We start from the raw sequence: 25,458 nt of genomic DNA on the forward strand, positions 1-25,458 counted from the left end.
AGATTGACCTGACTGAGAGCTCTTTCAGTACTATGTATTGAAATACAATCTTCTAACTTTCAGGATACACAGGTCACTGATATTGACTACATGGAAGACAAGAAAGACTTTACTTATGATCAAGTTGCATTTAACGGACTCCCTCAATTTGTGCAAGATTTGCATGACTATGGGCAGAAATATGTCATCATCTTGGTAATAATCAATTATACATTAATACATTTTTAGTGTCTACACATGTGTAAGTTAATAGATTTTTGCATAGTTTCTTCTTTCTATTATTAGGATCCTGCAATTTCCATAGGTCGACGTGCCAATGGAACAACATATGCATCCTATGAGAGGGGAAACGCACAACATGTGTGGATAAATGAGTCAGATGGAAGTACACCAATTATTGGAGAGGTAAAATATATTCATTAAAATTGTATCACTCAAATTTTCTTCTCTGAAACGATGAAGTTTCTGTGGATGTGCATGTGTGTGTGTGTGTGTGTGTGCGCGCGCACACGTGTGTGTGTATGTCTGCTTTCAAGTCTGAATTTTGTATTTTAATTGTGGAGGAAAACATTAGACGAAGAAAATAATCAAAGAATTTATAAAACAGTTGTTATAAGAAGTCATGTAAAATGTAAAGATATACCAGATAAATTTCTCCATGGCTTGATCTTAGTAGATTGTATGTGTTTAGGAGTTTATGCATTTCTTCTAGGTTTTCCAATTTATTGGCATATAGCTTCTCATAGTAGCCTCTAAAAATTACTTGCATTTTTGTGTTATCTGTTGTAATGTGTCCTTTTCAATCACTGATTTTATTTATTTGGGCCTTGCTTTTTTTCTTAGTCTAGCTAAAGGTTATTTGATTTTGTTTATATTTTCAAAAAAACAACTTTTCATTTTGTTCCTCTTTTATACTTTTTTTTTTTTTCAATTTCATGTATTTCTTCTCCGATCATTATTTTTTCTTTTCTTCTACTAATTTTGGGTTAGGTTTGCTCTTGATTTTCTAGTTCTTTAAGACACATGATTAGGTTGTTTATTTAAAGTTTTTCAACTTTTTTAATGTAGGTATTTACTGCTATAATTTTTCCCCTTAGCATTGCTTTCATTTTATCCCATATATTTAGTACGTTGTGTTTCCATTATCAGCTGTTTTAAGACATTTGTAAAATTTTTTCCTAAATTTATTCATTGACCCAATGTTTATTCAGGAGCATATTGTTTAATTTTCATGTTTTTATGTAGCTTCCAAAGTTATTCTTGTTATTTATTTCTAATTTTATTCCATTGTGGTGGAAGAAAATACTTGATATGATTTCAATTAAAAAAAATATTTTAAGTCTTGTTTTTGACCTGACATATGGTCTACCCTTGAGAATAATTCTTATGCTTAAGAGAAGAATGTCTGTAGCCATTGGATACCATATTCTGTAAAAATCTATCAGGTCCATTTAATTTATAATAAAGATTAAAGACAATGTTTCTTTGTTAGTTTTCTGTCTGTCTGGATGATCTGTACAATGTTGAACACGGGGTGTCAAAGTCTCCAGCCCTATTACACTGAGTTCTATTTATCTATTTAGTTATTTGTTTTATACATCTGGGTGCTCCAGTGTTTGATGCATATATATACACACATATATATGTGTGCTATATGTGTGATATATATATACATTAATTGCTGAATTGATCCTGTTATTATATAATTATGCTCTTTTTCTCTTAATATTTTTTGTCTGAAAATCTATTTTATCTGATATCAGTATAGCTATTCATGCTCTTTTATGGTTTCATTTGCATGGAATATCTCTTTTCATTTCTTTATTTTCAGTCTGTGCATCTTTATAGGTGAAGTGTGTTTATTGTGAGCAATAGATCATTAGATCTTGTTTTCTAATCCATTCAGCTGTTCTATATCTTTTTATTGAAGATTTAGTTCATTGACATTCATTGTTATCATTGATAAGTAAAGGCTTTCTCCTGCTATTTTTACATGTTTTCTGGTTGTTTTATGGTTGTCTCTATCTTCTTTCCTTTCTTCTGTCTTCCTTTTAGTGAAGGCAATTTTATTAGGTGGTGTGTTTTAATTTCTTACTTTCTATTTTCTGTGTATATGTTGTAGTTATTTTGATTTGAAGTTACCAGGATGCTTGCAAATAGTATCTTATGTATTGTTTTAATATTCTGTGTTTTCTGTGTACTTACTATTCCCAGTCAGTTTTGTATCATGATTTCTTTTTTTAGTCCTTAACATCCGTTTTTTTGTTTGTTTGTTTGTTTGTTTGTTTCCATTCTCCTGGCTCAGCCTCCAGAGTAGCTGGGACTACAGGTGCCCGCCACCACGCCCGGCTAATTTTTTTCTTTTTTTTTTTTGGGGGGGGGGGCATTTTTAGTAGAGACGGGGTTTCACTGTGTTAGCCAGGATGGTCTGGATCTCCTGACCTCGTGATCCACCCGCCTTGGCCTCCCAAAATGCTGGGATTACAGGCATGAGCCACTATGCCCAGCCTTAACATTCTTTTCTTTCAGACTAAAATAATTCTCTTTAGCATATCTTATAGGATTTGTCTTGTGTTGATGAAATCCCTCAGCTTTTGCTTGAGAAAGGCTACATTTCTTTTCCATGTTTGAAGGATATTTTCACTGGATATTTTAAAAATATATATACTTTGCTAAAATATATATATTTTTTTCCTACAGCATTTTAAATATGTCATGCAACTCTCTCTCCTGGCCTGTAAAGTTACACCAAAAAGTCTGCTGCCAGATATATTGGAGCTCCTTTGTAGGTTATTTGTCTCCTTTATCCTGCTGCTTTTTGCATTCTTTCTTTATCCTTGACCTTTGGGAATTTAATTATTAAATGTCTCAAGGTAGTCTCTTTTGGGTTAAATCTTCTTGGTGTTCTGTATCTTTCTTGTACTTCAATATTGATATCTTTCTATAAGTTTGGGATTTTCCTATCATTTTTGCTTCTAATATACTTTCTACCTCTCTCTCTCTACTTCCTCTTTAAGGCCAATAACTCAGATTTGCACTTTTGAGACTATTTTCTACATCTTGTAGTCATGTTTCATTTTTCTTTATTCTTTTGCTCTTTTGTCTCCTCTGACTGTGTATTTTCAAATAGCTTGTCTTCGAGCTCACTAATTCTTTCTTCTGCTTGATCAATTCTACTACTAAAAGACTGATGCATTCTTCAGTATGTCCATTGCAATTTTCAGCTCGAATTTCTGCTTGATTCTTTTAAATTATTTTAATCCTTTCATTAAATTTATCTGATAGAACCCTGAACTCCTCCATGTTATCCTGGATTTCACTGAATTTCCCCAAAACAGCATTTTAAATTTTCTGTCTGAAAGTTGACATATCTCTGTCTCTCCAGGATTGGTCTCTGGTACCTTATTTAGTTCATTTTGTGAGTTCATGTTTTCCTGGATAGTCTTTATGCTTGTGGATGTTTATCATTGTCTGGGCATTGAAGAGTTAGGTATTTATTGTAGTCTTCACAGTGTAGGCTTGTTTTTGCCCATCCTTATTCATAGGCTTTCCAGGTATTCTAAGGGACTTGGGTTTTGTGATCTAAGTCTTTGCTAACTGCAGCTGTATCTGCTTTAGGAGGCAACTAAAGCCCAATAATGCCATGACTCTTGCAGACTCATAGTCTATGGCTAGGGCTGTTCTAAATGCTCCATCTATGGGTGTCAGCTGATTTCTGCCCCTTCGCACTTTCCGTTGTGGCAGGCCAACACTGAGTTCCAATGCAAAAGACCACAATCGCTTTGCTGTCCCTTCCGAATGTGTACAGATTCTCCCTCCATGCACCATGGACACTGTTGGGGAATGTGAGAGGGGTGATGCATGTATTCCAAGACTCTCTTTCCTACCCTCTTCAATGAGTCTTCCCTTGATATGATGCTAAAATCAGGTACTGTGATCACTCATCTGAATTTGGTTCTTAAGAAGGTGCTTTGTCGTGTGTGGGAGTAGTTGTTCAATTTGGTGCTTCTGCTGGGGAACAGTCATTGGAGGCTTCTTTTCAGCCATCTTGTTCTGTCTCTCTGCCGTAAGCTTCATTCTTACCACATTCATCCAACTTAAAGTTTCTGGTGAAAGTCTTTTAAATAATTATGAACTCCTTCTGCAAAAAAAGAAAACTCACGCAGTTTCTTACCCTTAATTGATATTTCACAGAATACATATTAATACCAGCTTTGGTCCTTATGGACAGATCAGACAGCCAATTTGAAATATTTGGATACAAAACAATATAATTTAGCTCAATTTATCTGAAATTAAATTCTGCTTGCCTAATGTTATTATTGTAAGTAATAAGTAAAATAATATAAAATAATTTCAAGAAGCATAAATCAGAAAAAGACAGCATAATACACACAGTGTTTAACAGCATGGACTCAGATATAAGAGTGTTTGGGCTTAAATTGCTGCTGTACCTGTTATTAGTGGTTTGACTTTGAACAACTTACTTAACTTCTCTGCATTACTCCTGTAATCTGCAAAATGACTTTAATTATAGTACCTACCTCATCTGTAAGTGGTGATAAAAATAGTACCTGCTTTCAAAAATTCTAATGAAGATTATATGTTAGTAATTATGAGAGTTTTTGAAATAGTGCCCAGTATGTATCATATTCAGGTTTATTCATAAAAAATAAACATAAAGACACTTAAAAAATTTCTTGGAAGCATATGCCTTTGGAAATAAGCTAATGTGCTTTATTTTATGGGATATAAAATATATTATATAGAATATTTATTATGTATTTATTAAGCTATCCTACAAGGATGCTCAAAAACAAATTTACAGTTAAAATAGCAGCCTTATGCCATGTTCTGATAATTTTTTCTTCCTAAATGCTTCATATTTCACTTTCTTTTTACTGCTCTTCTTTAAATGCGTTTTAAATAGTCATGATAGTCTTGTAAATTTAGATAATGTATGAGTCATATATACCGAAAGAAGTAGAATAACTTTAATTTTTTACTATTCTCAACTTCTTTACTTTGAAATTCCATTGATTTATTGTTCTCTTTTTTTATGTATATATGTGAATGATCTATTCTTCTAGGTATGGCCAGGATTAACAGTATACCCTGATTTCACTAATCCAAACTGCATTGATTGGTGGGCAAATGAATGCAGTATTTTCCATCAAGAAGTGCAATATGATGGACTTTGGATTGTAAGTAGCTATTTTAAACCAACAATTTTGGTCAATAACTGTAGAATTATTTATCTGTAAAAATTACTAAGTCAGCAAAATATATTTTTTCTGATGTATTCAACATAAAATTTAAAGTTACTATAATGTTTTTTCCTAGAATATATACCCATCATGTGCATAAGTAAGAAAAAAATGCCAATTAAAGTTTTTCTTTTTTAGCAATACACTTTATAGAATAAATTTTATTTCTGTATCCAAGATTTTGTTCCTTTATGTGTAATAATTTACCCAAAAATTAGTTAATAAGATTTGGTGATAAACCTATTGCTTATCAATTAGCAAAACATTTATTAAAGTTTTTAACAGTCAAGCAATGGCAGCAATATGATCTGAATAAGCCCCTGTCCTTGAGAGACTTCTCTTTAGTAAGCTATGGAACAGAACAAATAAAAATTGGCAATAAGTTAAGTATTACTGTATTTAAAAAAAGCAACAAACAGAATCCTAGTTTGCTCATAAACTTATTAAAGAAAAATACAGTCATGCATGGTGGCTCATGCATGTAATCCCAGCACTTTGGGAGGCTGAGGTGGGCAGATCATTTGAGGTCAGGAGTTCGAGACCAACCTGACCAACATGGTGAAACCCCGTCTTTACTAAAAATACAAAAATTAACCGGGCTTGGGGCACATGCTTGTAATCCCAGCTACACTGGAGACTGAGGCAGAAGGATCGCTTGAACTCGGGAGGTGGAGGTTGCAGTGATCCGAGATGGTGCCACTGCATTCCACCCTGGGTAACAAGAGTGAAACTCTGTCTCAAAAAAGAAAAAAAAAAAATACAAGTGTTTAAGAGTTTCTTTAATGAAGTTGTATATCTGTAGTTATTGAAGGCCTGCTGCTAGGCATGGAAACTAAATTACAACTGAGTATAATTTTGAAAAAATACATAATGGACACACTAGTGATGGCTATATTTTCTTTGGTGTTTTAGGTTCACACCATCTCTATTTTCCTTAGATGCTCATTATTGATTCAGTCGTTATTCTAATTATTCTCTTATTTATTAAATCAATCAATCATTTAGTTAGCAAATATTTATTTTGCACCATATGTCTATCAGACATGTTGTTGGGACTACAAAGATGGAAAAATTATGTTTTATGCTGACAATATGGATTTGGGTAAAGGGTTAGCATAATTTTCAGAACTCCTATGATGACAGTAACAAAAAGAAGATAGTTATTTAACATAAAATCACTGATATCACACCACTAATAACCAGCAATTGGTAGACATAAAAAAAAAAAACTGTTATCTTGAGCTTTATTTTAAGTTCTAGTTCTTGTATTATTTAACTGATACTGAAAGTTTCTTAAGTCTTTTATTTTTTTCCTAGTTAGGAGCCACTTTGATTACAGCAAAGTTACAAGTATAAATAATACTGTAGGAATAGTGAGACAGAGCCTGATTGTGTTATAGAAAGACAGAATATTGCATTTCTTGCAATCATTGAAAACTGAAATTCCTGATTGACCTCCAAAGTGTGGGAGAGAAGGTTATCTGAGAAAGGCAAAGTATTTCCAACACTGATACAGAAGCATTGTAACTAAGCCTTAAACACACAAACAAAAAAACACAACATAAAAAGCAGTGCAATTTCAAAGATCAATGAACTTCAGTGAACTAATACATATCATGGATAAACAGTGGATATTTTACTTCTAGCTATTAGTTAAATACTTGCCATATCACACTGCTAAGCGGTTTATCTAATTATTTCACTTTCTTTGGATTATTGTTTCTGATCCAGCTAAACAAGTTGTTATTCAACTGATAAAGTTTTAGATTTATGTCAAGTATAAAAATAGTTTTATAATTTACTAGATTGGTAGTTTAGTTCCATGCTAATATTTGTGAATTTTAAGTTTAAATATTAAAATCACTGCGGGAAATGATGTGAGCTTAATTGTCATTGAAATATTGTTTTTGTGTATAAAATATAATAAATTTGAATTCTCTTTTTTTATGAGAGATAATTCCCTAATAGTTGAGAAACAAAAGCCTACTGTACTTAGTATACTTAAGACCAAAGCTATGATTTCAAAACAAAAGTGTTAGTCAATAAAATTAAAATTTTAATTTTAAAAATTAAAATATCATTTCCATTTTTTGAATACATACGCATGTTTTGATATCATGTTGTTATTTTGGTTCTATTCTTAAAAATCTAATAAGCAAAATTATTCAATGAAAAAACTGAATAATTTAATGCATAGTATTTGGAAACATAAATTTTATTAAGAAGATATGTCCAAATAATTTTATATATCCAAATAGCTAGAAGCATATTTGGTTATATTCTTTCTACATTTCATGTGATTCTTATAAAAATGAAATTCTTTTACAATTTTTTTTTTTAAAATTGGGCTATATTTATCTAGATTTAGTTTAAATGTGAGTATAAAATGCCATCAGAATACTATCACAATTTTCAAGCAATTTTAAAGAAGCTTGAGGTACATTCTCAGAAACAAAGTTGACAATTTTTTTTTTTTTCTTTTGAGACTCAGTCGTGCTCTGTCACCCAGGCTATAGTACAGTGGCACTATCTTGGCTCACTACAACGTCCGTCCCCTAGGTTCAAAAGATTCTCCCTGCCTCAGCCTCCCGAGGAGCTGGGATTACAGGTGCACTTCACCACGCCCGTCTAATTTTTGGATTTTTAGTAGAGACAAGGTTTTACCATGTTGGCCAGGCTGGTAGGTAACGCCTCAGCCTCAAAAAATAGTTTTTAATAGACTTAACATGATTTAAATGACATCTACATAACTTTAGATGTGCTTATTACTATCAGTCTACTGAGGCTTTTGCCTCATGACTACAATGTTCCAAATCTACTAGTTGTAATATTAAAAATGTTAATTTAATGCACTGGTATCTAATATTAAATAACTATAGTTTCACTTAAATCATTTGGATATGTTAGAGAATTAAAGTACTTTTATAATTTTCAAAATGCCACTTAAAAATACACTACAATAGATAAATTCTTTTAAAATATGTGTAGTAAGTTTAATTTAATACAGTCTTGCTATATAGACATACTTTAGACATATTTAAGGAAGGTTACTAAAATATTAAATGACATGTTTTATGTAAAATATGGTTAAAATTGTGAAAAATGTTATTTTTTGACTCAGTAGGCTAAAAATGTATATTATTGATTCAAAAAACTATTTTCCCTTTTATTGTGAGTTGGCAAAATAATCACATTCTGATTCAATCATGTAAAAATGGTCGTAAAATAAAACTTTTAAATATTTTTGTTAATTATTTTCAGTAAAACCAATTAATTTTTTTTCTAAAATATTTGTTCATCCTTAAATTACATAATAATGCTTACTTCCAGTGATGAAAGATTTTGTGAAATTTATGGCAAATTTACACATATGTAACTCAAATAGAAATGATATTAATATCATAGTTGAGTGTTTTGCCCTTGTAATCCCTCAACTATACGATATACCCGGATGTTAAAGTTGTTTAGAAAAAGACTCTTAAAATTTGAAATAATGCAGCTCACTATTCCCAAATTATACATTTCAGCAGCAGTTTTTAAAACTTGAATTTTATTGATGGAATCATGAAGAAAAATGTAGTTTACCTACACTTGTTTGCTGTATATACCATTATTAATTTCTACTGGACATAGGAAACAAAATTGAATATAACATTCCAGACAATTTCAAAAAAATAACTCAATGTACCTTTAGGTATTTTGTACTTCGGAATAACTATATTAATTTCTCTCATTTCTGCTTACTCTGAAAACATTTGGGAAGTGGAAATATATACCATTTAAATCTGTCATGATAACAAATCTATTGTTTTTTCCCTTGAGCACCATTAATTTATCATTTCAATTCCATGTATCAAATTTCCTTAGCTTCTTTTTATATCCACAGTCTAGACACTTTTATGAGAATATTTTGAGAATAACAGAATTGAATAATCATATTGAGTGGGCTTTGGTCAGAAGAACTCAATATTTAGGGAAGCTTTTGCAAACTAAATAAGTCTAGTTGTAGTTATAATTTTATGAAAGAAATGTCTAACTATAATACAAATGATTCACCATTACATTTTTAAAATTATTTTATTAGTGTCTTTAAGTGACACCATCAGTCTCAGATCTTTTCTAATCTGTTGATAAATATTATCTATTTGGGGAGTCTCAGAAAGCAGTATAAAAGATAGGTTTAACAATTGCAAAGTTAATATAGGAGTGTTAAGGTTAAAGGGAGGATTGAAAGCTGAAATAAGAGGGGAAGGATTCAAAAAGGTGAAAAGCAGTGAGTCTTCAAATATGGGCATGATGTAGATGGGGAAAAGGAAATGTAATTAAGAAAATCTACTTTTTCTGAATGAAGTAAAATTACCAGAAAGACAAGGATGTGACTGAATGTGGTGCGTTTATATGAAAGGAGACAATTTATTATAGAGATGTGAAAAACAAGGCTCATAGAAGTCCTCGACACAGTTTGCAGAGAAGAAAGACAAAACACATATTTCTTGAGTATATGTTTGGTAATATATGATTTTATAAAATTTATTTTTTTTAGTGCAAAGACTTAACTGGTTTATGGTCTCACAGCTAGTAGGTAGTGGGACAAGATTGGGGCCTGTGTTAAAATGGCTAGAAAATCCATGAACATAATATCCCACCACCATTTCTTCAAGAGCTATTTAGGTCTTGGTTCTCAGAGTGTGATCGTGCTGACCTAGGTTTCCCTGAGTGTTTCAGAGATTCTGTGAGGCCATAACTATTTTAATTAAAACACTGAAGTCTATTTGCCTTTTTAAAACTTTCATTCTTTTATGAGTGTATAGGTGCTGTTGGTAGGCAAATTTTGCCTCTAGCAATGTGCTTAGCACATCATAGAAACTAGATAAAGGTTAAATGAAACAAAATACATTGAATCAATGGATATGCAAAGAATGTGTATAATAATGGACTCATAATGAGAAGACTAACAGCTATTTGGAAATGACTTAATACTTATAAGTAATATCATATATATATATATAAAATCAAAACTAGATACATGAACTACATTTTGATTGTTTAAAATCTCTCTATCCCATCTAAGATACTTATCTGATACAGGCATTCTGTTTATTTTTAGGTTGTTAGCTTATATTTATCTTCTAGGAATTAATGAGCATTATGGTTATCTTATATAAAACATTTTCAAAGAACTAGAGAGTTTCTGCTAATAGGATTTATAATTATGTAAAATCTGCGGTTCTTCATTTTGTATCCATTCAGGACATGAATGAAGTTTCCAGCTTCGTTCAAGGTTCAACAAAAGGATGCAATGCCAACAACTTGAATTATCCACCTTTTACTCCTGGTAAAATTTATTTGGTTATCTAATTACTGTTTTAATTTAGAATAATTTTCTGTTTTGCTGGTAATTTCTAGCATATATTTCTAAATTACAATTTTGGTATAGTTTTAAAACCATAAAATCAACTTGTTTATTTTTTCTTCAGCCAAATATTCTCTGCCTAAGATTGTATTAAAATAGACTAATCTATTATAAGGCTTTAAAATGGGTCCATAAATATATGATGTACAATATAGTTGGGTGTAGGTATATTTCTATATTGTTAAAGGCTATTTTGTTATTGAAGTTAGAAAACAGAGTATTTACCAATGTACATATAAATCTAATAGTTAATCCAAGTTTAGCAAGAGTGAAAGATGAGGACCTAATTGGAACTTAGTTTAGGTTTAACTGAATTGTCCTTTTTCATCATTTTCGACCAAATATGGAATTTCATAGCGCAAATGAAATGGGATATAACATTTGTGATGGAAAATATATATTATAACGTTTATAATGGAAAAATATAAGAAATGTTTCTTATGTATTTTCTCAAAGATATTCTTGACAAACTCATGTATTCCAAAACAATTTGCATGGATGCTGTGCAGAACTGGGGGAAACAGTATGATGTTCATAGCCTCTATGGATACAGCATGGCTATAGCTACAGAGCAGTAAGTGAAATTGCATTCAAATAATTCTTTCATATTTATTTTTTTTTAAGTTTTTGATAATCTATCAATGTATTAATAGGAAATAGTAAAGTTAAGAAAAAGAAAGATAACATTTTATGCCTGCTGAAAAGTTATGGCATTCATAATATCAGTTCTCTTACTAATATTCGTGAATTTGGGACTCATTTATTAAGAATGATGTGGTAGGCTGGGTGCGGGGGCTCACGCCTGTAACCCCAGCACACTGGGAGGCCGAGGCAGGCAGAGCACCTGAAGTCAGAAGTTTGAGAACAGTCTGGCCAACATGGTGAAACCCCATCTCTATTAAAAATACAAATCTACCTGGGAGAGGTGGCGGGCTCCTGTAATCCCAGTTACTTGGGAGACTGAGGCAGAAGAATAGTTTGAACCCGGGAGGCGGAGGTTGTAGCGAGCCGAAATCATGCCACTACACTGCAGCCTGGGCGACAGAGCTAGACTCAGTCTCAAAAAAAAAAAAAAAAAAAAAAAAAAAATTGACTATTTATATGTATTTTATATATATATATATATTTTTTTTTAACTGAGACCCTTTATTTTAACTCCTAGATTTAAATTATCCTTTTATCCTTCAAAATTTTTACCATTTCTGAATATAACTGTGTTTTAAGCTTGAATCTCACAATTGACCTGGGAAAATATTGCCCCAGGAACAGGTCTTTAACTATTTTTCAAAAAGAATGATTTTAATTAAAACATAGTTTTCTAATTAATATCCTTCTAAGTAATATTCTAGTATATTTTTTTATAAAATATGATATTAAACAAAAGAAGAAAATAATAATATGTTCATTATCTGCTAATTTTCAAGCATCGTTTATGGTCCTGTGATATTATAGTCAATAAACCCAATACTGTTTTGAATATACTTATGATTTTCTCATAATTAAACAGTTATGATTGAGTGTTTATTCAAATTTATATTTTTCTGGTCCTAAATCATACGATACTCAAACTTTTAAACACTGTCTTCATTGTGTTAATTTACTTTGTAAACTCAATAGAGTATTACATGTAGCGGTGTTTAACTTAATATATCCTAGGAAAGAAAAAATAGGCTATGTTTCAATATAATAAAGATTATAACATGGAAAAGCACTTGAGAATATAGTTACCCATTTCCTAATTGCTTCCAATTATGAAAACATTGTAAATAATAGTTGGGTAACATGAGTGATGCTTGTAGTTGCGGACAGTGGTTAACTTCTAGAAACAAACAAACAAACAAAACCCTCTTAAATACTTTTTATCCCTACCTTGTCTGCTAATATTTGAAGATGTAGAAATGAATGTATGATTGGAGTCACCACACTACAAAAAGTGTATTGGGTTCAAGTTCAGGTATAATATTTTCTATTTATAAGGGAATTCAATTAGTTTAAATCATATATTTCAAAAACAAATGCTGAGTGGATACCAAATGCACATGTTTATTTAATTTGGTAAAGGATGATTGGAGTCATCCAAAATTTAGTGATTTCTAAAAGTTCCCTTTCACTATATTTTACCAGAATATATTTAAATAAGTAAATATTAGTAGTGACATACAAAATTGATATGTAATTTTGACAAAATTATTATAAATATTATGACATAATGCATTAGTCCATTTTCATGCCACTGATAAGGCATACCTGAGACTGGGCAATTTACAAAAGAAGATTTACTGGACTTACAGTTCCACATGGTTGGGGGGCCTCACAATCATGGCGGAAGACAAGGAGGAGCAAGTAACATCTTATGTGGATGGCAGCAGGCAAAGAGAGAGTTTGTGCAGGGAAGTTCCCATTTCTTTAAAACCATCAGATCTCATGGGACTCATTAGCTATCACAAGAACAGTGCAGGAAAGACCCGCCCCCATAATGCAATCACCTCCCATCAGGTTTCTCCCACAACATGTGGGAATTGTGGAAGTTACAATTCAAGATGAGATTCGGGTGGGGACACAGCCAAACTATATCACATGGCTTGGAATTATGAAATTTTATAATCTAAATGCCAACTTTATTTTTTAAAATAATTTTTATTAATTAATTTGGTTTTATTTTTAGAGCTGTACAAAAAGTTTTCCCTAATAAGAGAGGCTTCATTCTTACCCGCTCAACATTTGCTGGATCTGGAAGACATGCTGCACATTGGTTAGGAGACAATACTGCTTCATGGGAACAAATGGAATGGTCTATAACTGGAATGCTGGAGTTCAGTTTGTTTGGAATACCTTTGGTAAGACAGTTGCATACAGTATTCCTCATAAAAGCAACAATTATGTTAATTTTTAATGTAATCTTAATGAAGTTTAGTAAAATGATCAAAAGGTATGTTACAGAAATAATTCAGCTTTTTATTTTTATTGAGCTTATGAAGAAAATAAGAATACAGATGGCATCTATAATTTTCATACCATTAAAGTGAGAATGTAGTACTAATAAAATTCAGTGAAATGAAGACAATTGAGGAAAACAAATATAAATATAAATGCAGCATAGAAAAGCTTATATAAAAGATATAAAGAAAAAAATAAGGTGGTGAAGAAAAGTTCAAATATATTGGTTATAAAAATAAATGTCAGAAGTCTAAGTGTATTTAAAATACTAGATTACCAGTTTAGATTTTAAAAGATAGTCTTTTGTTTAGAATATAAAACATAAGAACAGAAAAAAAAAATGTTTAAAATTTCAAAAGTGGAGAAAATGTGTACTAGGAATTGCGAACATAAAATATCTGAGAAGTCTAACTCTATCAAACAACAAAAAAAGTAGTATCCAATGTTGATATTCAAGACTAAAGAGAGACACTACATAACAAAAATAACGTACAAAGTATTATAAAACTGTAGTGATTTGTTTTTGTTCACATGCACAAATAAAACAAACACCAAAAACCCAATCAATAAAAGTAACACCCCCCCACACACACAATCTTGTGTTTGAAAATTGAAAAATAGGCTGGACAAGGTGGCTGACTTCTATAATCCAGCACTTTGGGAAGCCGAGGTAGGTGGATTACTTGAGGTCAGGAGTTTGAGACCAGCCTGGCAAACATGGTGAAACCCTGTCTCTACCCAAAATACAGAAAGCTGAGCATGATGGCAGGCACCTGTAGTCCTAGCTACTCAGGAAACTGAGGCAGGAGAACCGTTTGAACTTGGGAGGTGGAGGTTGCACAGAGCCAAGATTGGGACTCACATTTTTGAGACCTTGTCTGAAAAAAAAAATTGAAAAACGTATTATCAAATTCATTCATGAGTCAAAGATAAACTGAATAGAATTAAACAAACAAACAAACAAACAAACCTTAGAAAATTAACTTTTAACAATTTTACTTATTAAATCTTGGGAAATTTCAGCTGTTAGTATTTAAAGAAAAATCTACTGATTTAAATACTTAAAAAGAAAGAAATGCTGAACAATTAGTGAAGTGCATGAATTTAAAAAGTGGAAAAAGAAAAACAATAAACCTAAAGAAAGATATAAGTAATTAAACTGAGAGAAAAAATTAATGCAATGTAAGCAAAATCTCTAGAGGAAAAATTTTAAAATACAAAGCAGTTCTTCAAAACTTTTAATAGAATAGACTAATTTATAGCATATTTGTTAAAAAGGAAGGAAAAACAGGCAATATTCAAATGTATTTTAGTATAAAGTGTCATTTATTATAACAACCAATTAATAAACCATAACCAACAGTCAATATTAAAACTAAATGTAGGACTTTTTGAGAAAATGTGATAGCTAAGTAAATTAAATATATACCCTGTTCGATAATAAGAACACTCAATATATTAGGAATAAGCATTCTCTACAAAATGTTATCAAAGTTTTGTGGAAATCCAATTTAAACAATAAAAGGGATTTTGGGAAACATAAAAGGTGACTCTAAACTTCATATGGAAAACAACACATTTTAAAGAAGTAGAGAAAAAGAATGAGGATTAGTTCTAACCAGATAAAGCTACAATTATTAACACAACGATACTGGACTGTGAATATGCAAATAGATTAACATGGCAATATAAGACACAGGCCCATGCGTATATAATTTGTTAAATGACAACACTGAAGGAAAGTATCAACTATTTACATGGACTATTGACTCAGTATTTAAGAAACAATATACACCCCAATCAGACATAGATTTGGTCTTTTCAAAAGAAGACATTCATACAGCCAACAGACACATGAAAAAATGCTCATCATCACTGGCCATCAGAGAAATGCAAATCAAAACCACAATGAGATACCATCTCACACCAGTTAGAATGGCAATCATTAAAAAGTCAGGAAACAACAGGTGCTGGAGAGGATGTGAAGAAATAGGAACACTTTTACACTGTTGGTAGGATTGTAAACTAGTTCAACCATTATGGAAAACAGTATGGTGATTCCTCAAGGACCTAGGACTAGTAGTACCATATGACCCAGCCATCCCATTACTGGGTATATACCCAAAGGATTATAAATCATGCTGCTATAAAGACACACGCACACGTATGTTTATTGCGGCACTATTCACAATAGCAAAGTCTTGGAATCAACCCAAATGTCCATCAGTGACAGACTGGATTAAGAAAATGTGGCACATATACACCGTGGAATACTATGCAGCCATAAAAAAGGATGAGTTTGTGTCCTTTGTAGGGACATGGATGCAGCTGGAAACCATCATTCTTAGCAAACTATCACAAGAACAGAAAACCAAACACCGCATGTTCTCACTCATAAGTGGGAACTGAACAATGAGATCACTTGGACTCGGGAAGGGGAACATCACACACCGGGGCCTATCACGGGAGGGGGGAGGGGGGAGGGGGGAGGGATTGCATGGGGAGTTATACCTGATGTAAATGACGAGTTGATGGGTGCTGACGAGTTGATGGGTGCAGCACACCAACATGGCACAAGTATACATATGTAACAAACCTGCACGTTATGCACATGTACCCTAGAACTTAAAGTATAATAATAATAAAAAAAGAAATAATATAAAATGTGTCAATTTCTCACATCGTGCACAATAAACAGTTCCAGATAGATTAAGGGACCTATGTGTGTAAAATAAACTTTATCCATTTCAGAAGAAAATATAGAAGGATAAATTTATGACATCAGGTTAGAGAAATAATGACTTAAGCAGAATACAAGGAGAACAAATCTTATGGGAAACACGTATAAATTTGACTACAGCAAAATGAAAACTTCTGTTCCTCAAAAGACTATTTGAAAAGGTAAAAATTAAAGCAACTCACCAGGAAATGTGATTTTCAATTCACATAGTTGATAAATGATATTCAGTTTGAAGTGCCTACCTTAAATCTATAAAAATTAAGAACAATAGAAAAGAAGTAAAAGATATAAACAGGCAATTCTACAGAAAGAGGAATCTATCGGGACCCAATAAAAATATGAAAAAGTTCTCAACTTCCCTGTAATCAAAGAAATGCAAGTAAAAACCATGGTGAGATATATTTTACGAAGAAAGATGATAAAAATTTGTCTGAAAAATATCAAGAATTGGCAAGAAAATGAATAAGGGGAACCTTCATGTGCTATTATAGAGCTTGCAAATGGTTACAAACAGTTCTGATTATACAATGTACATTATAAATAAAAAAGAAAAATAATCCTGTGTATGTACACCATAGAGTAAGAACACATTTTTTACATATTCACAAGGATATCTATACAGGGTGAGTACCCCCTATCCAAAATATGTGGGACCAGAAAAGTTTCAGATTTCAGGTATTTTCAGATAATTTAGTGTTTACATATATGCAACAAAATGTCTTAAAGGAGCAAATTTATGTTTCGTATACACCTTACATACATAGTGTGAAGGTAATTTTATATGATTTTGTTGAGGAAACAGTTTTGACTGCAACCTGTCATTTGTGGTCAGGTATGGAACTTTCCACTTCTGGCATTATGTTGGCACTCAAAATGTTTTTCTTTGAAGCATTTCAGATTTTGAATTTCTGGATTAGGAATGTTCAGCCTATATATAAATTTCACAGAAGAATTTTTATAGTCGTGAGTTCCTATACATTGGAAAACTAGAGCAACATTAATACAACTGAATCTCACACAAAAAGGAAATTTCATTACAATGCATACAACATGTCATTTATACAGTTAAGAAAGCATGCAAAACAATGCTATATATTGTTTATAGATACATATATACTTACACCAAAAAAATAAAGAAATATTTGTAAATGGTAAACACTAAATTCAGGATAATATTTTCTGGAGAGTCCTTGAATAAGGATAATGCGGTCTTATATGGGTACACATTGTGCAAAGCTCAATTTTATTTGGAATAATTAATTTCAAAGCTCAATGTGAACACATGGTCACAGTTTATTATTTTATTCCTACAGTTACATATTATACTATAAATAGGAAAAATCAGATCGAAGAAGGTTAGTTTGGGATTAAGAAGCAACATATTTTAATACAATAATTTCATCTTTTACAATGAATTAATGAGAACATCAAAATAAAAAATGAGTAAAATGTAAATACAAAAGGCAAAGAAAATGCATAAAGGGACAATGAAGGAAACGTGTAAAATAATGCAACTAGAGACAAGGATGGAGCAAAAATGGAAAATAAATTAGTTTAAGGAAGTGCATATAAAAGGAGTAAAACAAATTGTAAATAATGCACATTAATCAGTTGAGGCATACAGTGTGATGCTCTAGCCAAATTTGAGAATCTTAATATTATAAATAGTAAATATATTTGTTATTTAGGTTGGAGCAGATATCTGTGGATTTGTGGCTGAAACCACGGAAGAACTTTGCAGAAGATGGATGCAACTTGGGGCATTTTATCCATTTTCCAGAAACCATAATTCTGATGGATATGAAGTAAGTGTCTCTTGTTCTCCATGTTGTGAAATAAAACACAACCATAGTTTTTATTAATCTCCTTAAATTAAATCTATACAGTATATGGTCTGAAAGATTGTAGCATAATTTATAAAGGATTGTTAGAAGTCCCTTTCTCAAGTCCTATACATATTTTGTATATTCTTACATTTAAAAAATAAATGGTCAAATAAGGAAATCATGAAATGAAATGTAGTCACAGCACAAATATCTTAGTTGAAACTAATGCATACACTGTACAAATGTATTAGATTACCAGTATTTTAAATTAGAGCCAAAGCTTTTAGAGTATGAATTCTTGGATTCTAACAATGTAAGTTCCAGGTAACTTTTATACGAAGAAAAGTTATAATATACTGTAATGTATTTCGAGTTTTTGTTTAATTCATATGAAACAAGAATTTAAAGATACCCACAACACAATTACAGTCCAATGTCTTGCAATAATAAATAGAACTGGAATGAATACATAGGGAGAAAAACAAAACTAACACTTTTAGAACACAGTTTTGGACTGGTAGGAGCAGAAGTGCAAGACAGTACAAAGCTAGTCTACCAGCCCTGGGAACTCAGGATACTGTGGGCTCATCATGATAAGCATGTTTTTCAGAGAGAATAATAAAATTCAGTTAAACCATTACGTCAATTAAGTACATATTGGTTAAGAAACCATTCAATGTTTACACACTGGTTGCATACAGGGCTTATAATGTGTTTGAGAAGAGGCACAACTACTGAGCTCAGCCTGGAGAGAGGCATGATCAAAAAGAATTAAAAGGTACAAATTGGAGATTAGTTTCTTCTTAATACACCTAAATGATATTTTCAGGAAATGTGCATCCATGGGAGATTTTGATAGAAATTGCGTGACACTCCATGTTCATAGAAACTGCATGACACTCCATGTTCATTTGTGTTCTCCAAAATGCTGATGATAAGACAGAAATAAATTTTGAAATTTATTGGTGAAATAATGTGAATGACAAAGAGAGTGAGCATGAGAAAGTGGGGAGAGCCTGCAGACCACGGTTCAGGTCTGAACTTGATGAAGGTGAAGGGAAGGTGGTTTGGGAGGGAGAATTCCGAATTGCAGTCTAGTTCTAACCAAGTTTCAGTCAGGTGAGTGGGGAGTCCTTAAGGGAAAGCTGACCATTGACCTTTCTTGCATCTCCCAGGAATGAGTCTGCATCGTGTTCTTACTATGCTCATTCAAGGCTGGGAGCAGCATTGAGAAACACGGTTTTCAGTGCAAACTTAATAGTGGATTCAGGGAGACAGTAGTTGAGGTCTTCAGTTAATATCGTTACCAAAAGCAGGAGATGTAAACCGACTTGTCCATATCAGTGTTACTTGGCTGAAGGAGTCACTTATCTAGCCTGAGCTCAGTAGAGAGACTGCACTTCAAATTGTAAGTCTACAGGCTGTCCACGTAGCTCTGTTCCCTGTGTTCCTGAGCCAGCAACCTACCTGTGATAATTCTAATAGCAATGGCACAAGACAGTAAGTCCTTAGGCAAGTCTATTTCAAGCCTCTGCTTTAATGTATCACATATAATAACATCCTATTGGCCAGTGTGGATTGCATGACTGAGCGCCAAGTCAAAGCATGGGTAGGTACACTCTACCTTCACTGGTAGGGATTACAACATTCCATGATAAAGGCTGTGGGTACAAGGAAGCATGAAACATTGATGCCAATAATTCATTCTACCACAATTACAAGATAAAAATTCTCTTTTGTTAAAAAATATTTATTTTTTCTGTGGCAATACTTCAAATATGTTGAATTGTCCACTTCAAAATTAAGTTTAATTAAAACATATAACAAAATCTAGACATATTCATTCAAACACTTTGATGATGAAATTGGAATAATTTTAATTTCTCATAAACAAGCTGAAATTTATGTAGTTTGCTTTAAAAAGCAGATTAAAATGCTTCCACTTTAATTTTCACTCATATTTTAGCTTTCTTATTTTAATTTCTCTTTCTATCTCACAGCATCAGGATCCTGCATTTTTTGGGCAGGATTCGCTTTTGGTTAAATCATCAAGGCACTATTTAACTATTCGCTACACCTTATTACCCTTCCTCTACACTCTGTTTTATAAAGCCCATGTGTTTGGAGAAACAGTAGCAAGACCAGTTCTTCATGAGTGAGTACTACGTACAATAATTATAATAATACTTTTTAAAGTATTTTCAAACTTATACAGAAAAGATTAATAGAGATAAATCAAGATATAAATTAAATTTCTGATGCTTGTTTTTACATTTGTATAGATGATTTGAAGAGCTATATAATGATACTAGTAAATATAATTAATTGGATAATATTTAGGTAGAAATGAGAGAATTAAATAGAACTTACAAGGAAACGATATAAAACATGTTAGGATATTACCTCAGTAAGAAAGATTAAGCATAATATTATTAAAAATATATCAACTAAATATTGAAACAATAAACTAAACATAGATCAAGAGTACAGTATAGTACTTACTAAAAAGGGAAATTGTGTTTATCTTTGCATATATCTTTGACCGGAGTGGGGCCTTTCTGTGATGAATGACTTAAAGATCCTTTTAAATTCAGGTAAAAACTAGAGTTTACCATGAAAAAGCTCTAAGTGAAGAAAGTAGAATATGAAAGATTTCCTATACTTTATGAATCTATCTTATAGGAGAAAATAATTAAACAGAAGAGTTTTTGTATAAATAAAAGGTAACCTTGTCATCTATGATAGATTTTTCTGAGTACGAGATAAATTTATTTTCTCCTCTTTTCTTCCTTCCTTCTTCCCTTCCCTCCCTGCTTTCTACTTTCCTTCCCTTTGTTCCCGCCCCTTCCTCCTATCCTCCCTCCCCTCCTTCTTTCCTTCATTTCTTCCTTTTCCTTTCTCCCTCTTCTACTCCCTGCTTCTTCCTTCTTCCCTTCCTCCCTTCCTTCTTGAATGTCAGATGAATAATAAAGGATGTAAGAACTATGGATTCAAAATGTCATCTGAAACAAGCCCAATTCAAGATAATAACAATTCCCAGGAAAAAAACTGAAAAGATAAACTGAACCAGGAATTTGGCTAAATTTATTTTTTCATTATTATACTTTAAACATTGTCATTGTTCTTAGGTTTTATGAAGATACGAACAGCTGGATTGAGGACACTGAGTTTTTGTGGGGCCCCGCATTACTTATTACTCCTGTTCTAAAACAGGTAGGCTCTACAGGTTTAATAACCTTATTGTTTAAACTGAAGTTTGTACAACTAAATCGACCCTACATTACAAAACATCTGAATAATAGATGATACTCAGTGGACTGTTTCAAGTTGATAAATATCAAGTCGGAATTCTATGATGTGAAACAAATTTCAAAAAGTTATAAAAATATTAAGTAGATCTATGCTTACCAAATATGTAATATCTAACTGGGGACAAGAAAATTATATGAAGTTATTGTTCTCCTGAAAAAAAAAAAAAACTATATTATAGAATCAAAATCAAATCATAATAACAAAGGGCTCTCATTTAAGTAGACATATACGTTGAAATTGTGCTTAATTGTAAATAAAGAGGAACTGGAAAACTTGCTGATCAGATGAAAATGTTGGAGAAACACTGGAGGGAGTTGGTAATTATTACCTATTTTTAAAAGGTGTATGTGTCCATGGACGTAAACAGAAATAAACATATTCACATTCACAATGACCATGTGGTTTATAACAGTACATATATATGCATACATTATTTTAATTGCTATCTAAATTAATTATTTCTTTACCTCTTTGCTTTTATAAGTTTTACATATATTATCTAAAGCTAATAAAATAGCATTTTGATTATTATCTATAGGAAATATCGGAGTGTAACAACATAAAGTTTTTTTCCCTTGACTATGAAAACCCAACTTAATATTTGACAAGATCCTCTCTGTTAAAAATTGAAATTAAAAAATACATATTATCTTTCTTTATTTTAGGGAGCAGATACTGTGAGTGCCTACATCCCTGATGCTATTTGGTATGATTACGAATCTGTAAGTAATCTTAACATACTAATGGACTCACAAGTATATTTTTAAACATTTCTACATAGAAACTTAATTCCATAGAAACTTAACTACATAGCATACATATTTTTAGAATTTCTGTTGTTAACTATAAAAAATAATTTCAAACTTTAGAAATATGTCAAAATTTTTATAAGTATACCCCTTTTTGCACATGAACTAGACTCTAATATGAAGTTATATTATTTAGCATAAAGAGATATTATTTATTTTTAAATTTTGGAAATAAAAGTTAGCAGTAATTTAGGAAGGAGTGGCAACTTATTTTAATGCTTTTTCTTATTTTACATATTTATCTTATTGCCAGAAGACTTGAGTACTGAGCTAATCTTACATATTTGTTTTTATATGGTATATTCAAATATTTGAAAAAGGCTTTTATTTCAACCTTGAAAAGGCAAAATAACAGCACTCATATACACCATCCATTTTTTTCAACTGAACAAGACTTTTTGAGCACTATTTATTTTAAATGATATTATTTCGTAAATCACTTACATTGGCTAAGTATACCCTTATTTTTACAGGAATAATGATTTTAAGAAAATCCTTCCTAAAGACATAGTTAACTTTAAACCATAACAAAGAATAAAAAAGCTAATTAAAGTACCGTAAATTATTGTAGAAAGAAAATGAGTCTCTTTATGTTGTTTTTTTTTTTTATTTTTGAGAAAGTGAACTTACTTTTCCCCTGCTTTGTTCAGCAAACTAGAAAAAAAAAAAAAAAAAAAAACAGACAAAAAACTCTCTTAAAGTTAGAAAACAATATATTGTATTCATTTGGATGACATAAATTGCTCATAATAAAAATTGTTTCTATGCATACCTTTTAATTCTTGTGAAATAGAGTTTAAAGTCTTCAATAATATTAAGAATGTTTGTAATCTTCCAATTATTAGGGTGCAAAAAGGCCATGGAGGAAACAACGTGTTGATATGTATCTTCCAGCAGACAAAATAGGATTACATCTTAGAGGAGGTTATATCATCCCCATTCAAGAACCAGATGTAACAACAACAGCAAGGTAAAATCATTAACTGAAATCTAAAATAAAATTCAAATTCTAATATTTCATATTTGTGTTAAGAATCAGAGATAATATTTAGCTTCTTCACCTGCAGATATTTGACACACAGAGGTAATACTGAACTATAACCATCGTAGTTATAAAAAGAATGAAATTATTTTTATTATTATAAATATCTTGATTTTCAAAATTTCTAATTTACTTAGAAGTTAACTTCCTGTATCAAAAATTTACTCACATTAGCATAATTAAAGATAATATTTGATTCTTAATAAATATACAAAATGTGAATGTTTGTTATATAATTGAGTAAAGTATTTGTTAATTTTTACATATTTGGATTTCCATACATAAATGAATCCCAATGTATTTTTTTCTGCTAAAATGCTTTAAGTTCATAAATGAATGGGATATTTCATGTTAGGTAAAGAGCAAGAGAGAAACTAAATTGCTCACTAAGTGTAAATCTCAGAAATATTTTCTAAAAGTAAAAGAAACTTGAAAATGCTGGTGCTCCATTTCGCATCATTCATTCTGAGTACAAAGAGCACAGAAAGTGCCGTATTGAATTCACATACTTTTCCCTATTTTGCCACAACCCAACAGGAAGTTACTCTTTATTCCTTACCCTACTGTATTGTCTTCATAACATTAAGAATATCTGAAATTATGTTATTTATTATTTTCTTTTATGTAGTATGTTAGCGATACACATTAGTAATTAGTAATTTAACTGTTTTGGCATTCTAGAATGTAACTGATTCACGAGTATGTTCTCAAAAAATTGTTATATATGAGAGCTGTAATGACCAACAGCAACATATAACTTGGTAAATGCATACTGGAAGGAATACATCCTATACAGTCCAGGACATGCCTGGACGGTATAGCCTTGGAGATAATATTTTATGGTAAAATGTAACTTAAAAAAAAACCATATTTCTTGACTACATCTCATTTCTCCTGTTGTAATAATTTCATTTATAATATTCTTACAGATTCCACTAAACATTTTTAAAATTTTAATCTTTTTTTTTATTTTTTTGCTCACAAGAAGTAGACATTGAGATTTAGGGTTATACAGGTTGAGTTGAGCCTTAATATGACACATTTAATTTTTCTTATTTGAATGAAAATATTACATTGTTTCAATTTTGCAAGTATCTCAGCCTTCAAAAAATCCATTATTGCATTTACTACATTTATTCTTTTGACTCATTTTCTACATGTATAAAGTACTTCTGTAATCACATAAGAACATTGATATCAGTAAATTATTAATACGTATAAATAAAAATTTATTGATGTCAATTTTCTTACCTAATTCAGGACCCATAAAACAGACAGGTCGAAGTGGACTTATTTATAGGATATTGTATTATAACGCATTTATTTTGAATCATATATGCATCTAATTTTTCTTAATAGCCGTAAGAATCCTCTAGGACTTATAGTTGCATTAGATGAAAACAACTCAGCCAAAGGAGACTTTTTCTGGGATGATGGAGAAACTAAAGGTAAATCTGAAAGCGATATGCTTTAAATGTTCATTCTGATAACTGGAAGTTTTGGCTTTATTGATATAGGTTTTTTCATTTTTAAAATATCACAATTTTTATTTTTAATTCCTAAATTTTTATCTGTTGCAGGTTTTTAGGTTACTTTAAACATTTTACCATTGTTATTTGCTTTATCTATATTTAACTAAAATATCCAGTTTTGTGCTTTCGTTTGTTGTAAGTCTTTGACAATCTATCTTTATCTTTTAGATTAAAATAGTCAATAAATTCTCAGGTATACAAATTGCATTATATTTTCAACTGTTTTGAAGTAAGATAGTGATTATAACTAAAATTTTGTCACTGTAAACAGAAAATAAAACCAATATTTAAAGATTTAGTTATTTAATGTCAAATTATTTGAGGTAAGAATGTCATTGTATCAATTGTTTACAATTTATTTTCCTTATTATCTTTCATTGTATTTCTTGAGCTCCAAACTTGAGAATTCAGTATACCAAAGGAAATATTTAAAAGTAATTTTATGCTATGGTATTTCTAATTATGCCATAGTAAGTTTGCCTATTTGTATTTAACTATTCACTTACAATTTTCCTTATAAATTTTTAGAAACCTTTTAGAAAAATCTCATTTCTTCTAATAGAGGGCTGTTAGGTATGTG

The 25,458-nt window shown here is 31.2% G+C and overlaps 1 protein-coding gene across 1 annotated transcript in view; it reads left to right on the forward strand.

Moving 5' to 3' along the window:
• Positions 1 to 25,458, forward strand: part of SI (sucrase-isomaltase) — a 99,012-nt gene that overhangs the window by 17,265 nt on the left and 56,289 nt on the right. Inside the window, exons 10-21 of the mRNA XM_007972209.3 lie at positions 64 to 195; positions 286 to 405; positions 5,091 to 5,204; positions 10,518 to 10,602; positions 11,137 to 11,254; positions 13,346 to 13,517; positions 18,046 to 18,162; positions 20,184 to 20,338; positions 21,312 to 21,396; positions 22,161 to 22,217; positions 23,150 to 23,274; positions 24,706 to 24,794. Of these exons, the coding sequence (XP_007970400.3) occupies positions 64 to 195; positions 286 to 405; positions 5,091 to 5,204; positions 10,518 to 10,602; positions 11,137 to 11,254; positions 13,346 to 13,517; positions 18,046 to 18,162; positions 20,184 to 20,338; positions 21,312 to 21,396; positions 22,161 to 22,217; positions 23,150 to 23,274; positions 24,706 to 24,794 (1,369 nt within the window). The remainder of the gene's footprint in view (positions 1 to 63; positions 196 to 285; positions 406 to 5,090; positions 5,205 to 10,517; positions 10,603 to 11,136; positions 11,255 to 13,345; positions 13,518 to 18,045; positions 18,163 to 20,183; positions 20,339 to 21,311; positions 21,397 to 22,160; positions 22,218 to 23,149; positions 23,275 to 24,705; positions 24,795 to 25,458) is intronic.

This window comes from Chlorocebus sabaeus, chromosome 15 (assembly GCF_047675955.1).
Source record: "Chlorocebus sabaeus isolate Y175 chromosome 15, mChlSab1.0.hap1, whole genome shotgun sequence".
Taxonomy (NCBI): Eukaryota; Metazoa; Chordata; class Mammalia; order Primates; family Cercopithecidae; genus Chlorocebus; species Chlorocebus sabaeus.